We start from the raw sequence: 16,120 nt of genomic DNA, 5'->3' as shown, positions 1-16,120 counted from the left end.
GTGCTGTGTGCAGTGGAGAACGTGGTAAGGAAGTGTGTGCATGCTTCTGAACTCTGAGTGGTTCTCAGTTCTGTAACCTTCGCCTCCCACTGGGTGGAGTAGGACCTTTAAGAGCAGCTGGAATGCAGTTCCCCTGATCAGCTTAGCCAGTTGTTGCCTGTCTGAACCTCTGCCAGCCTGAAGAGCAGTGCTCAGAGCTTAAACCAGAGGGCCTCTTTCTGCGCCCTCACCGCCACCCTTCTCACCCCAGCAAGAAGAATCTCCCAGCAGGAGAGATTGTTCCCATCTGTCCAACCATGGGAGAGGATGCTGCACAAGCGGAAAAGTTCCAGCACCCGAGTTCTGACATGAGCCAGGAGAAACCACCAAGCCCCAGCCCGATTCCCTCCTCCACACCAAGCCCCAGTCTCAACCTGGGGTGCACCGAGGAGGCTATCCGGGACAACTCGAAGGTGAACGCCGTCACGGTGCACACGCTCCTAGACAAGCTGGTGAACATGCTGGACACCGTGCAAGAGAACCAGCACAAGATGGAACAGCGGCAGATCAGTCTGGAGGGCTCAGTGAAGGGCATCCAGAACGACCTCACTAAGCTCTCCAAATACCAGGCTTCTACCAGCAACACCGTGAGCAAGTTGCTGGAGAAATCTCGAAAGGTCAGCGCCCACACTCGCGCTGTCAAGGAGCGCATGGAGACACAGTGCGCACAGGTGAAGCGGCTGGAGAATAACCACGCTCAACTCCTCAGACGCAACCATTTCAAGGTGCTCATCTTCCAGGTCAGTGTCCCCTAGACTCCCCACACGTGGGCGGGGGGTCTTCAACATTCATGATCTCAGTCCTCCTGGCTCTCATGGCCATTTTTACATCTGTCCTGCCTGTCAGGGATCACACACAAGAGGCATTGTCCCTGGGTTGCCTGCAGCAGACAAATGTGAAATCTGCATACAGGAGTGGGAACTTCCCAAGTCGCTTCAGCTTAAAACCAAGATAGATGCCCCTGAGGTTGGGAAAGTGGGGTCATTTTTCAGTGAGCACCTGGATGCATTCCATATAGTTTGAGGAGACAGGCAGGTGCATGTACCCACCCTAGTCAAACTCCTTTGTCTCTTTGCATTAGGAACATTGGCAGCAGCTGTTAGCTGAACAGGGCAACTTAATTCAGTGGCTGCTTATTAGCTCTTTGTAATCATAAGTTTTTTGTTTTGTTTTGTTTAAATCAAGAAACTCATAACAATTTCAACTGTCCCCTTTTCCAAAGGCCGCCAGTGTTTTGGGGACTAACCAAGTGATTGATTGATTCCATTAGAGTTGAACTAGCCTTGTTCTTTAAAGACTTTTTTGGGCAAAGCAATCTTGTTGAGTTCTTTTTCTAACAAATGATGCACTAAAAATGCAGAGCATAACTCTTTACAAACACTAGATATGCCTCTCATTGCTCAGAGAGACCACATCTGTAAAGTAAAATAAAAGGAGTGTTATCAGTTACAGTCACAAAGCCTAGTCTTGAATATTTTCTCCTTCAAATGGTTGCCTTAGAATAAAAAGGCCACTTAATTTTTTTTTAATGCATCAATGATGCAGTTAATGTAGCAAGAGGCTATTTGGGGACAGGGAGATTGCGTGGGGCCGTTGTTCCGCCAAGTGGTGGGCATTTGTGAATCCAAGGGCAGCCCTGCCTAGGGCTGGAAGCCCTTCCGCCTGGTGGAACCCAGCCAGCCCAGAGCCCAGGAAGTGATTGCCATCCTGCCTCAGGGCTGTCTCATTGTGACCATGTGAATAGGAGAGGATTTCAAAGCCATGGAGGGGAGAGGCTATAACCAACAGTTTGATTGTGAAAGGCACACAGGGAAAGCCTTCATCTCCCAAGAAAGAGGTAGAAATTGGGATTTAAACCGAGGGAGCCTTCTCTTTCTGAATGAATCTACTCTGCCAAGTTAGAACCCAAGCCTTCCTATACCCATAAAAGGAAAGACTCATCCCGTTGCTTTTTTGTCCTCCTCAAAAATTGCACTTGAATGTTATAAAAGTTTAGGCAGCTGATGCTCTCCTGCACCTTGAAGGCTTTCACAGTCAGGAAACTTTCAGCTTTTAATACAAATGCAATAGATTTTCACATACCAGATGAACTGAAAAGAGATACGATAAGCCTATGAGATCCTCACTTTATTATTAAATAGTGAGCTCTAAACAAAATCAAACACGTACAGTGCTGTTTAACTCTGTCACACCAAAGGAAATCCACCCCGCTTTTCATTATGAATGAGGGATATTATCTTGCATCTCATTCCTCAGTTAAGGAATGGGAGAAAGTATTTATCTAGTAAAGGAAAAGCACAATTTGTTGGGATTGGTTTTTGTTTTGTTTATACACAGAATTCTGCAGATGTTTGCATTGGGGGGAATAAGGAAGGTGTAATGTGACTAGAAGTTCAAGAGAATTGTGAAACTGATGTTAAAAATATATATACTGTTGGGTAACTTAAAGGCACGTGCTGTTGATGAGGGCCTGACATGGTCACCTGTTTTGTCACATTGGACTGACAGGTGTGAAATTGCAACCACAAACAGTAGTGTTTTCCACATAGTGAGAAAAGATTTTTAAAAAAAAGTGGAGGGGGGGGGTGTGCTCAAGACCAAATGAAAGCTAAGAGAATCCAAAACAATCTGCTCAGACTCCATTCTGGGTCCCTCTTTCAAGCAACCCCAGGGATATTTTTGAAGAGTATTTGAGGAGTCAGGGGACTAGAAGCAAGTAACTGGCCTTTTCTTAAGCTGTGTAGGGTCCTTTATTGGCCTAAGGGATATGAGAAATCACAAGTCTCAAGGCATTGTAAGAGGATGATTTGGAGAAACAAATGCAAGTATCGTTCCCAGTGGGAAGATTGTTTTTTCTCTTGTTCTGTCTTGAAGCTGGAGTTTCAGTAAGGTAGCAAGGGTGCCAAGGGACAGCAATCATATGTGTTAGAAAGCAGTCCAGTACAACGGTTGAAAAGGTAATTTTTAGAATCAAACTGGTACAAATCCTAGTTTCATCACTTGCAAATATGTGGTCTTTGACATATTTATATCTTCTCCAAGCCTGTTTCTTCATCTATACACTGAAAATATTAATATCAGCAAAATTATATTTGAGCACTCAACAAGCCCTGCATATACTGCTAAGCATCTTTCTGAGCATTATTTCAAGTATCCCCAATTTAGAGATAAGAATGCTGAGAGTCAGAGGTGTTTACTTCTTGTCTGAAGTTACTTAGTAAGCAAATGGTGAAGCTAGGATTCAAACTCACATCTATTTGACCCCAGAATATATGTTCTTAGACACTGGTATTTTCTTTCTCATCTCTCTTTTGTAAGGTGATGAATAAGGAAATAACATTTTAAACAGTGAGCACAGACTGACGTGATATAAGTGCTCAATGAATAAGATGCTATTACTGAGCGGATCTGAAATGCATTTGCTCAGACAGGAGGCCACACTTATACTTGGTTAGAACTATGGCTCTTGGATCAAAACTAACCCCACCCTTCCCAGGATCTTAAAACAGCTGTGCAGATGCCTTTTGAGTTGAGGCTTGTACACACACACACACACACCCATGCATGGTATGCCTGCCATCATGTTGAAATCAGCATTATGTCATGTTGCCAAGGAAGTATAGTAATCTGCCCAAAAGACCTTCTCTAAGTAGACCCTTCTAGTAGCAGCAGCATCTACACAATGTAGCAGAAGGGAAATGTGTCCTAGACCTGCAGGGAATGTGGAGGTTAGATAGTGTACCAGGTGCCACTTGGTATCTTTATATAGTTTCTCATTTTCTGCCGCAGTCTAGCTGGGCACCAAATAACTGAGCCACCACAAAAGCCTTGTAGATTCAAACAGCAATTCTTTATTCCCGAACTCTCACCGGCACTCTACACGCATGTTCTGGGGAAAATGCACACTTCCACTGGGCTCTGCATCCCAAAATGCTCTCTGAATCCTGAGAGAACTCAACGGGAACTCAAGGAGCCGGCAGGCGCCTGAGGCAGCAGGATACGTCCTATTCCCAGCAGGGTCCACCTTAAACCTGGACCCACCCTAATCCAGCAGGATCCTCCCTAAACCCAGATCCACCCTGGTCCTTGAGCAGGGTCACCTTTCTCAAACATTCATGCAATGTCACTGCAAATGACCTGGGTCCAAGACAAGCCCATTTCCACAATGGAGAGTCCTCCCTCTAAGCAACATGGGGTAGGCTGGCAAGGAAATTGCCATGCGTCATTCTTACTTGGCTATGGCTCTCAGCATCTCCCCGCTTCCGATTAATTAAACAACAAGCAATGTGGCTTAGGGACCGTGCCTGTTAGGTTGTCCAATTCAACATATGGTTCTTACCCATCATGGGAAAACTGACCTCTAGGTGTCAGCCTCCTGTCTTAGGTTGATACCACTGCAATTGGATCATACCTGTCACTGACTACCGGTCCAGCATACAGCCATAGTTGTGGATAGGCCTATGCACCAGTGGGGGGGGTGTGGTTCTTTGCCTCACCTCTGTTGGCCCCCAATTTTGGCCTTGGTGCCAGTGGGGGGGTGAGGTTCTTTGCCTCACCTCTGTTGGCCCCCAAATTTGGCCTTGGTGCCAGTGGGGGGGTGAGGTTCTTTGCCTCACCTCTGTTGGCCCCCAAATTTGGCCTTGGTGCCAGTGGGGGTGTGAGGTTCTTTGTCTCACCTCTGTTGGCCCCCAAATTTTAGACCATCACTAGCAGAAGGGAGGAGGATACAGAAATGCCACAACACCAAGCCAATTGACGGCTCCTTTGGAAAAATTGCATCACTGGTGACACCATCAGCAAAGATATGCCAGCACTACCACAATTCACTGCACCAAACGATAGTTCACAATGTATACAAGTGATACATAGTCTAGGCAAGTTCTGCAAGCAGTTCAAAGTGGAGGAGTCTATCAATATGTCCATTTCCTCCCAAAGTAAATCGACTCCTTGATTGAGCATTATTTGTTGAGTTATATTCATTGAGGCATCAGTTTATACAGTTTACTGTGATAGCTATCAAAGAAGCTGTAGTTTGGTTTTATCTTTGTCTTCACCAGCACTGGGATGAAGATAGGAATTCTGGCAATGATGCTAAAAAGAAATTATGTAACATTCCAACAGGTACTAAGAAAACAACTTTCTGAACAATTTATATTATCCTGAACAGAATTATTAAATATAATGTAAAGGAAAGGTGAAAGTAAACAAACAGATCTGTTAACCACCTTTAAAAACAATCCTTAACAGCTGTTTACCTAATTTAAATTAAACCATTTAAATCACGTGAATAAAAAAAATTTGGATCCATTTTTTCATGAGCGCTCCTAATATATGAAATATGGACATACGCACATACAGACATACAACACAAAACACAAGAGTGCACACAAACGTACAACACATAAGACAATAGTAAAGGCCTTGTAGCTTTACACAGGTGAAATCTCCATTGCAATGTTTAAAAACTCCACAGTCAAAAAATAAAACTGATCAGAAAAACATTAACCTAGGTTTATATGAGCTCAAAAAATAAAATAGAACTTTATGATGTGGGAAAATGCAATAATAAAATAGATATTGAAAAAAGCATCCTGGTTAATCACTGTTGCAGATGTAAGAATAGCCAAGCTGGAGCTCTGGATATCAGCTGTTATGGATTTGAGTCAAATCATCTTCTTTTTGGTCTGTAGAAATTGCTTTGGTTAGTCTCTCTGGAATACAAATCAGCTGCTGTTCTCCCTGTGGAAACACACAAACAGAACCCCGACTCCAGACAATCACTGGGTCAGAACCTTTCCATTGTCCTGTTAGAATATCTTTCCAAAGTACCTTAGGCTTATGTACATTTTTTGGATACATATGCCTTTCCGCAGCACTAAGTCCTGATGAATCCAAATTTTAAAAGTTTAGAGTAAAAAGCGTTATTTTAAGTTTATCTTTGGGGGATATATACCCCTTTCCAATTCCCTCTTTTTGCTTTAATAAGTACGTTTTAATAGTTTGATGAGATCTTTCAACTATGCCTTGTCCCTGTGGATTGTATGGGATTTCTGTTATATGAGTAATACCAAATGATGAGCAAAATTGTTTAAAAGAGGTAGAGGTATAGCTAGGACCATTATCTGTTTTTAACTGTTTTGGAACGCCCACAGTGGCAAAATTTTGTAAGCAATGAGCTATAACATCTTTAGTTTTTTCTCAGGCATGAAGGGAGCCCATCAAAAATCCAGAAGAAGTATCAACTGTAACATGCAAATATTTTAATTTTCCAAATTCTGGCAAGTGTATGACGTCTATCTGTCAAATATGGTTAGGTATCAGTCCTCTAGGATTGACTCCAAGATTAACTTGTGGTAAAAAGGTCACACAATTGCTTGTTGTTTAATTAATCAGAAGTGGGGAGATGCTGAGAGCCATAGCCAAGTAGGAATGATGCATGGCAATTTCCTTGCCAGCCCACCCCATGTTGCTTAAAGGGAGGACTCTCCATTGTGGAAATTGGCTTGCCTTGGACCCAGGTCATTTGCAGTGACATTGCATGAATGTTTGAGAAAGGTGACCCGGCTCAAGGACCAGGGCGGATCCAGGTTTAGGGCGGTTCCAGGTTTAAGGTGTATCCTGCTGGAAATAGGGCGTATCCTGCTGCCTCCAGGCACCTGCTCCTTGAGTTCCTGTTGAGTTCTCGTGGGATTCAGAGAGTATTTGGGGATGCAGAGCCCAGTGGAAGTGGATTTTCCCAGAATGTGCGTGTAGAGTGCCAGTGACAGTTCGAGAATAAAGAATTGCTGTTTGAATCTACAAGATTGTGTGGTGGCTCGGTTATTTTGTGCCCAGCCAGACTGCAGCAATTTTCAGTCCACTTGAACACTATACTGGACTTTCCCTTACTCAATCTATTGGTTTTCTTGTTCAAGACAAAATTATGTAAAAATAAGAGAATGCAAAAAGAAAATCTGCCCCCCTGGTTTGGACATTATTAGTATTATAATATTGCAAATATCATGTTTCCAGTTTGTGAAGTCCTGTCATTTCTCCAAAATCTACAAATGTATATTGGTTGGTTGGTTGGTTGGTTGGTTGGTTGACTAGACACTAAAATATTTGCTTTATTTCATTTCAAACTTTGTTCTTAATCTGTGCTACTTAAAACGTATCGTTTATTTATTGAAATCTGTGCTGAACTTTACAACATTGCTGTAGCTGTTAAGCATCTAATTTCTTAGCAATTACTTCAAATTATTACCAGTAGTATCTAAAACTGGAGAAACAATCAACTCCCTTTGATCAATTAAATAAATTTTTAAGTCCTCATTAAACTCAGCATCTTTCCTTTTTTAAGTTTTTTTAACAGCTCAAGATCAATGTTTGAATTCAAAATACTGTGACATGACCCAGCATTAATAAAATACAACTCATAGGCATTATTAATAAAAAAGCAAATGTTATAGATAGACAAAGACTAAGACTTTGCCTGTAAGCATGCCTATCTTTAACTAAAAAAAAAAAAAATACAATTTGTACAGAAAAATCAGTGGATTTACAGTTAAGAGGAAATTTTCTCTGTTTGTTGAAGAGGCTAGAATTTCACAAGTAACTGGCCCTGAGGGCACGGTGTCCACTTATGTCCTCTTAAGGTTCTAGTAATGACTATTTGAAAAAGCAGTTGGGGAATAATTTTGAATCCAGTGAACAAAATGAGAGTACTCATGGACAGCTTACACTTTCCTCCACATAAAATTGTGAAATTGGGTGAAAAAATAGAAAGGCTAGATATTTGCAGTGGATACATTTCTGGAGAATTGAGCCTATAAATGTGCTCAAATATTAATCATTTGGTTCCTTAGATGAGATCAGAATTTTAGAAAAGTGCTAAAAGCATAATATCTTAGGACTGTTTTAAAATTGATTTTTTAACAAAAGATTGTACTTTATCCAAAGCCACTGCTCTAAAAACTGTTGAGTTAGTACAAACTTGGAAGACATAGAAATACAGATAATCAAAGATACCTTTCTACAACAACTTGCCATGTTTCTATCACATTGATTAACATTCCTATAATGAGATATTGGTTTTGATATGTTACACAGCAATGCCCTTTTAGTTTATAAAATAACAAAATACTAGTTCTTCTTGTTGTTATTACATTTATTGAATAACAGCACTGCCCCTGGCACTTTAAATGAATAACTGATTACTGTTGATACATCTTCAAAAAATCATTACCTTCTCCTATATGTAAAAAAAAAAAAAAAAAAGTAGCTTCTTTGTCATGTGTAAGCCTTCCAAGTAAATGTTGCCCTTTCCATTTTTTGTAATCTGTATTTGTTGGAATTTAATGAATGAAAAAAAAAATGTTCTCCCATACAACTCAGGTCCTGCAGTTTTGATTCTTGCCATGAAGCAAAACACATTTGGCATGAATACATCATGGAATCATTTCTACAATTCTATTTTGTAGGGTTTAGGTAAATATCACACAATCAAATATTTTAGAGCTGGAAAGCACCTTAATAATCATTTAGTTTAAATTCATTTGATATCAAAGAAGCAGAGGCCCTAAGAAACCAAGTCACTAGCAATGTTTCATTTTGTTAATAATAGAAATTACAGAGTAGAATTGTGAAATGAGTAAAAACAAACACTATAATCCCATGATGGTAAAGTTCAAAACTGGGTTTTCTATATCAGCTTTTAAATAATTCAGTGTGATTTTTTTTATTTTGTTTTGTGTCTTTTATGAATAACTAAGAACACCTAACCAGTGTGCTCCCAAAAAAAAAAAAAAAATGAAACCCTTGATAACACTGAAAAATAATGAAACTTTTATATCCTCTAGAATGCGAAAGACAGCTCAGGGATTATAACTAATGCATTTTATTCTTATGACTTGCTGATTCCACCGACAGCTGCCCTAGGGGTGCAGTTCTAATCAATGGCTTTATCCGCTTGGCAATCTATACCTCAGAAACACAAATCGGAGAAAACCATCAATGTGTAGGAGACCTATAAATCACAATGTCAGGTGGGCATAGTTCCATTTTAATAACTACTAGTTAGAAATTATTGGATAAAATATTCCATGGACACAAATTTATGGTTTCATATCTCTCTGGGATGCCACTACATCCCTGTAGGAGTATGACATCCTTTGTTATCTTTGTCTAATGTCAAGAATTATTATTTAGTGACAGGAAAGCAAACTGCTGGCTTCTCTCTCCTTATTCAGGCTTTCAAATGACTTAGGGTTGATTTCTTTCTCTAAGGCTGGTTATGGATTCTCCTCATTTTAAAAGTGTGCATGCCTGCATAGGCACAAAGATTCACTTCCTTGAGCTTCAACTCAAGAAGTGCCCAGCAAGTTGGCAAGTTTCTCTGCATTGTATTTACATGCAAGACTGGACGACTGGCTCACAAGAATCAATATAAATAGCCAACAAGCCATAGTGCAAGGAAAAATGCCACTTCTCAAGAGTTCTTTCCACTCCTTTTCTCTTTTTATGCTGCCAGCATATCCATCATATATGTTTGAAGTGTGCTGTTTAATTCTCCCTTCCTTTGAAAACCTCCTCAGGGTCCTTGTGAAAGGTCAGAATCACAAACACCTGCATCAGTCCACGCTGAGGACCTTTTTGAAAACAAAGGACAAATAACCAGCTGCTCCTTGGGGCTCCTAGTGGGTAGAACTGCCCAAGGAAGCAAAGCAGCCCACAAGGATTCTTAATGCCATTTTAAGGAGTCACAACCCTTAAGTAGACAGATGGTTAACTAGCGTAAGTAAGGAGTGACAGTTAGGGATGTGTACTTACTTGGTCCTCTCCCTTGAAATAGCTGTCAGTCTTAGAATCTGTAAGAGAAAGCAAATCAAAAACATTACAACAGAAAGCTGAAGGCAGAAGAGTCAGTCACCTCACTTGTAGGTATGTGAAATATCAAGCGTTCCCAAGAGGTGTGTGTGAGAGGATTGCATGCCCAGGCACATGGTGAGACCAGGCATCTCAGAGAGGGGGCGGTTATGGAGGATTCATCATCTGAAGTTCAACTCGAGTTTCTACCCCATAGCAGATACTTCATGGTCAAACACCATGCATATGTCTTTCAAAAGAACAGACTTCGAAAAGTATCAGCGTTTTTTTGTTTGTTTGTTTGTTTGTTTGTTTTTTGTATATTGAAACAAATATCATGGAAAGGGAAGACCTACATGTGCTTGCACATTTACAGATTTCTGTGTGAGAAGAGTTTGCCTCCAGAGTGGATGCCATAAGAAGCCACAAAATAAACACTGTCCAGTAGACAGAACATAAAATACTGCTCAAGTAATTAAAATGACAGCAGAAGCATAGCAGTTAGCCAAGAAGATGTATCTCACTCAAAGACACATCCAGCTCATTCTGGATTATCTCTGTTCCTGCTGGGTTAATTTCCATAGTTGGCATCAAAAGAGCTCTTGTATAAATTTTCCTGGCATTTTACAAAAGAGTTCAACTGGGTTTCCATCTTCCCTCCACACCTGCTCCCACCCCATAGATTCAGCCTGTATCTACCAATGATCTCTTCTGATTCACCTTCTAAAACATTTTCCTCAAAGCTGTCCTCAGAGGATAGGTGAAAATAGAGACAAAAGAGTCTTAAGATCTTATAGAAACTATGTTTGGTTAATACTAAAACTTAATTTAAGGAAAACTGAAATAATAGTAGTTTAATTCTTTTAGAAGTACAATTAATATACCTACCTTTAGTTAGGGTTAAAGAAAGGGAAGTTATCCAATTTGTGACTTTTGATTACCCTGAAAGATTATGCTATATAAAATGTACCACTTCTCTGATAACCAATGCTTATTTTTAACAGTTTTCTGCCTGAGTTTTTGCTCTCCTCCCTGAGAACTTTTAATAACATTTCACGGAACTCTTGGTTTCTTCCTTTCCTGCAAGCAACATCTGTCAAACCTTCCCAACCCTCTTGTCAAACCCCAGAAGAAATTTTGCTTCTGGACTAAGCATCAGAGCCCTAGCTATTTCTGTTGTCTCCCTGCTTTCAGTAATACTCACCCACAGAGAATAAAATCCTTCCTTTTAAAAGGGAAACCATTTCCCTGCCTTGTTTTCTCCTGATTTTCCAGGGACACCAGCATCCAGAAAACTGGCACAGAGTCAGGCCATTATCTGGTAGTCCTCAAGCCCCACAGGACAGTGTAGCCATCTGCACTCCCACCCCCTGGGGACCTTCTTAGAAAGCCACCTTACCCAAGGACAAGCCCCTGCTGAGCTCTGGGTGTGGAGGACACAGCAGGGAATAAGAGATGAAAATTCCTGCCTTCATGGGGAGTGCTTTCCAGTAAAGCTAAGCAACTCAGCTTGAAGCAAGAGAAAAGTGGCTGTCTGCAAAAGCCCAGGTCACAAATGACTCCTAGTAACTCCATACTCCTTTCACCTCTTCACTTTTTCTCACACTGTGTACCTAACTTTTTCCATGACTTACAAAATGGGAGGGTGTGAGGAGAGCGTTAGGAAACAGGATGTGTAATAACTTCCCTCTCACATGGTCTCTGTTTAAACAGACTTCTTGCTCTTCACCTCTCCCAGGACTTTCTCCTTTGTTTCTAACCAATTAATGAACAGGATACTATATGAGTGTGTGTATAAGGGAAGGCAAAGACCTGTATCTCTTCAGAGTACTATAATTATGCTCTTCAGTAGTTAAGGAGAGAGTTTTAGGTTTCTCTATGATATCAAAAATTTGTTCACTTAATCTTCATATCAAGAAGTTAAAAAATAGTCACACTCAGAGCATATTTTCAATTATAATGCAATTTTATAGACGTTTCAAAATTACAAAGCCAGAAAAGAAGTCCTTACCATTAACATGAACTTTGCATGAAGTTTAGATCTCAAGTAGACTTTTAAACCCACTAAATCCAGTCATTTTTCAAACTGAAATTTTACTGGGCAGCCCAAGATATATTCAGGTCACCTTGAGGCTCTGATGGCAGCAGGGGTGGCAAGGGGCTCAATAGACTTGCCCCCTCCCACATTCCTGCAGAAACCCGGGTGCCCCTGGGAGTGCAGTTTGAAAGCTGCTAATCTAGGTCAAATCCTTTTGGTTCATATTTGGAAGAAACTGAGACCCGAGGAGATTAAGTTATTTGCTGAAGCTGCACAGCCATTTAGCAGTACAGCAAAGATGGAGACTGGGGCCTTCTGCCACACATCCCATCCTGTGCCATTTTTTTCCAGTGAAAATGTCATGGCACCTGGCTGAAGGGCTCTCATTGTCTAATATTTAAAGAAAACCATAAAAATAAGGATTCAACCTCCCTGGTGAGCATGGAAGCACCATTGCTCAGCACTCTGGCAGCAAGTCCTTGGACTTTGTACCCTGAAGTATTATTGCAAGGCCATCTTGCCTATGTGAGGAACTAGAAGAGGGATGTTCTGGGAATATGGAAGAGGACGGGCAGTTTCCCAAACTTCTCTCCTTACTATTAGATGGAGATAAGGGCCAAAGGCTTCTTGCCCAAAGAAACTATTTAGCAACAGAGACTTGATATGCAATGCCTGTCAGTGTAATCCCTCACAACTCTAAAAATGACCCTGGTATCTCTCCTACCCCTGAGCTCCCACAAAGCCTGTCCTAAAACACATAGCTTCATGACCTTCATGAGCAGGGGCCTCAGGAAGTTGAGCCCTTGCTCCTCTTACTCTCAAATGATGTCATCAGCAACACACCTGTGTGCTTCTGAGCAGAACTTCACTGCTGACATCTAGCTGGGGAGGGAACGAAACAAGACTTTACATAGTGTCTGGCACTTTAGGACTTCTCAGTTTTCTCCCCCAACCCCCATCTTTGATCATTCATCTCCAACTTCAGGGCTTTTGCAATGGGTTTTTGGCAGGAGCTGAGCCCTGTGACCTGGAGAGAGGGTAGGAAAGAGAGGGCCTCTGGGTTCACAGTACAGTACTTACTTTAGCTCCTTTTATCTAGGCAGCTTCCTGGTCTATCTGAGTCACAGCCCACTTCCCTGCTGCCTGTCACTGATAGTGCTTTTGCCAGCTGTCCTCATGCTATTCCCAACAGGCAGACCTTGGCCTTATCCAGCCTAAGGGAAAGGACTTGCCCAATTTAGAATGAATGCTCCCCAGTCCAGAAAACCAAAGCCACAACCACTTTTCTGACATTTTTATCCCCCAGAAAAGACACACCCATTACATCCACTTAGGACCCTTTGTGAAATATGCTATTAACATGAAACCTACATTGTCCATCTTTTCAGGAAGAAAATGAGATCCCTGCCAGTGTGTTTGTGAAAGAGCCGGTTCCCAGCCCAGTGGAAGGGAAGGAGGAGCTTGCTGATGAGAACAAGACCCTGGAGGAAACCTTGCACACGGTGGACCTCTCCTCCGATGATGAATTAGCCCACGAGGAGGAGACCCTGGAAGACAGTGCAGAGGAAAAGATGGAAGAAAGTAGGGCAGAGAAAATAAAAAGATCCAGCCTCAGGAAAGTAGATAGCCTCAAGAAAGCCTTTTCTCGCCAGAACATTGAGAAAAAGATGAACAAGCTGGGGACCAAGATCGTATCTGTAGAGAGGAGAGAGAAGATTAAGAAATCTCTCACATCCAATCACCAGAAAACATCCTCAGGGAAAAGTTCCCCCTTCAAGGTTTCTCCCCTCACTTTTGGTCGAAAGAAAGTCCGAGAGGGAGAAAGCCCTGCAGAAAATGAGAGCAAGTCAGAAGATATGCCAAGCAGTGAGCAGATGCCAAAAGACCATGAAGAGGGCTCGCTTGCAGAGGGTCTTTCTGAAGTATCCCTCCACAGTTCCCTGCTGGAAGGGAAGAACACAGAAGGGGATACTGAGAAGGGGGCCTTCAGAGGGAATAACTCTGGGATGGACAGCAACATTGACTTGACAATCGTGGAAGATGAAGAAGAAGAGCCAGTGGCCCTGGAACAGGCACAGAAGGTGTGCTATGAAGGTGGTTACATGCTGACCTCAGAGGTGACAGAGCAGTCGAATGAGGAACCCGTGCATCCAGCTGTGCTCCAGGTGGACCAAACCGCCTAAACCGGGAGTCCAGGGCCACCAGCCTGTGCCCCAGGTTAAATGGGCAACAGAGCCTGGAAATCAGCTCCTCCCTATCTCCATACTGCCCACTCATTAATGTCATTGTCCAGGGAGTCTCCACTGGCCACATAGTGGCAACGTACGTACATGAGGCCACAAAGCAACCTGACAGAGGATCCACTCAATTTGATCTTAGGTTCTGTTGCTGTAGAATTTCTCCAAAATTGTCAGGAAGAAGAAATGGAGCAGTTGAAAAAACACTGATCCACTTCGCTTAGTCAAGAAAACCAGAGGACAGTTACAATGCCAGTTGTGACATGTGATTAATTTTTTGTCATTCCATCAGCTTGTTGAATAGTGTGCCATTAGTCATCCAGTGAATTTCTACAGTTCTCTGTGAATCTAATCTTCAAGTGGGTGATACACAATATTCATATGTGTATAAGGTAAAAACAGCTATATTTCAAGAAGCAAATATTTACTAAAGGTAGAAGGGAATGTTCAGGCAGTTTTTCAGTTAATAAGACTCATTGTCTTTTGGAAATGAAGGAAAGTTGAAAGACAATGATAGCTAATGATATTCAGTATGGAGTAAAGGCAAGGCTTGTTAGAAAAGAAAACTAAGAGGAAGAAGTTGAGAAATAAGAGAAATGGCAAGTAAAGAATGCCAAGGAGAATGAAGACAGAGGAAAAAATATGTGCTTAAAAGTGAAATCTTTACAATATTAAGCTAATTTTTTCACTCTTTAAATAACAATACTAAAAAAGTTTCTATTACCTGGAATAAAATGTTATAACTTCACAATATTTTATTTTCTAATATTTTCAAATACTACAACAAATATTGTATTGTGTTAAAGCTGCATTGTTTTCTCAATAATCAAAAGAAAGTGCAACTATTTCTCGGAAGCAGTTCAGTAGAATGTTGTCTCACATTGAAATAAGTATATATCTTCGAAAAGTTAATAATATGTACTGTCTTTGTAGGAAGTTGGACCATACTATTCTTTAATTTTTTCTAAATTTGAAATAACCTCTACACTACATATAATGTGATGTTAGTTTATAAGCTGTTAAAGTCTATAGGTTTGAGAAGGGAAGAATGCTTTTTTTTCCTCTTTTGTACATAATGGTAATTTCATTCCAGGTCATATTTTATTTATATATTAATTTCAAAGAATATTAATGTTTTGTAACTTCTTAAAGCATTTTTATATATGTGTACACATTCATTCAGACAGGGTAATTTTTATTGTTGCCTAACATTATACTAACATATTGCTTTATCTATTTTTAATTACAAAATGCTAATGTTTTGTTAAGTTATAGTTCAAAGATAGTGGAACCAGGGAGCAAATTTCCTACCTTTAGTATATACCACTATAAATAATCTAACAAATAGAGGTAATCCAAGACAATGATAACAAACTATGCTTTGTCTTTAATAAAAGGGATAGGATTAGCAAAATGTATTGATGGTATAACCCATTCAATTTTGTCTTATTTCACAATAATGTAACCCCACATATTGGATTTGTGAACTAACAATGGCTGTGTTAAAGAAGATTAAATAAACCAAAAAATAAAAGGTATATAACAATGTCACTTTTTTGGCAGAACAATTTTACAACAAGCAGAAAGAATTGATTTTTAAACTCTCCTCCAAATGTTGCTGTAATGTTGATTGTTTCAGTCTTGATTTCCCCTATTAACTCTGCTTTCTTTTTTTCCTGACCTCATTTAGAAATCCAACTCTCATTCTTCAAGTTTAACTTTCTTGACATTACCTTGCCAGCTCTGGATAGCATCTGAATTTACTGCAGTAGCTTGATGGATTTGATAGTCCCATCTGCATTATTATTATATTATACCAGACCTTTTAATACCTTAAATAGTTCTACAAACATGAATTTATCGAACTACGGGTTCAGTTTATTCACTCAGATAAACCTTTGTCTTTTGTACAGCCATAGACTGGGTAGAAGACTGAATTTCATGCAGGGCCCAAAGCATGCCT

The 16,120-nt window shown here is 40.6% G+C and overlaps 1 protein-coding gene across 1 annotated transcript; it reads left to right on the top strand.

Annotated features, from left to right (window-relative positions):
* The first annotated feature begins 6 nt into the window (after nucleotides 1-6).
* CAVIN2 (caveolae associated protein 2) lies at nucleotides 7-15,703 on the top strand. Its single transcript, XM_081261952.1, has 2 exons — nucleotides 7-779; nucleotides 13,309-15,703. The coding sequence occupies exons 1-2, from the start codon at nucleotides 297-299 to the stop codon at nucleotides 14,101-14,103; spliced, it is 1,278 nt and encodes a 425-aa protein (XP_081118078.1). The 5' UTR covers nucleotides 7-296; the 3' UTR covers nucleotides 14,104-15,703.
* The last annotated feature ends 417 nt before the right edge of the window (nucleotides 15,704-16,120 follow it).

This window comes from Spermophilus citellus (genome assembly GCF_964194105.1).
Source record: "Spermophilus citellus genome assembly, chromosome: 11".
Classification (NCBI taxonomy): Eukaryota; Metazoa; Chordata; class Mammalia; order Rodentia; family Sciuridae; genus Spermophilus; species Spermophilus citellus.
The sequence above is the reverse complement of the archived record's forward strand: the minus strand, read 5'-3'. Positions and strand labels throughout refer to the sequence as shown.

What these genes read in the sequence shown, in the direction of transcription:
- CAVIN2 (XM_081261952.1), top strand. Translation starts at nt 297, where the DNA reads ATGGGAGAGGATGCTGCACAAGCGGAAAAGTTCCAGCACCCGAGTTCT. An exon ending in TCAAGGTGCTCATCTTCCAG is followed by an intron (nt 780 to 13,308) that starts GTCAGTGTCCCC and finishes CCATCTTTTCAG; the next exon opens with GAAGAAAATGAGATCCCTGC.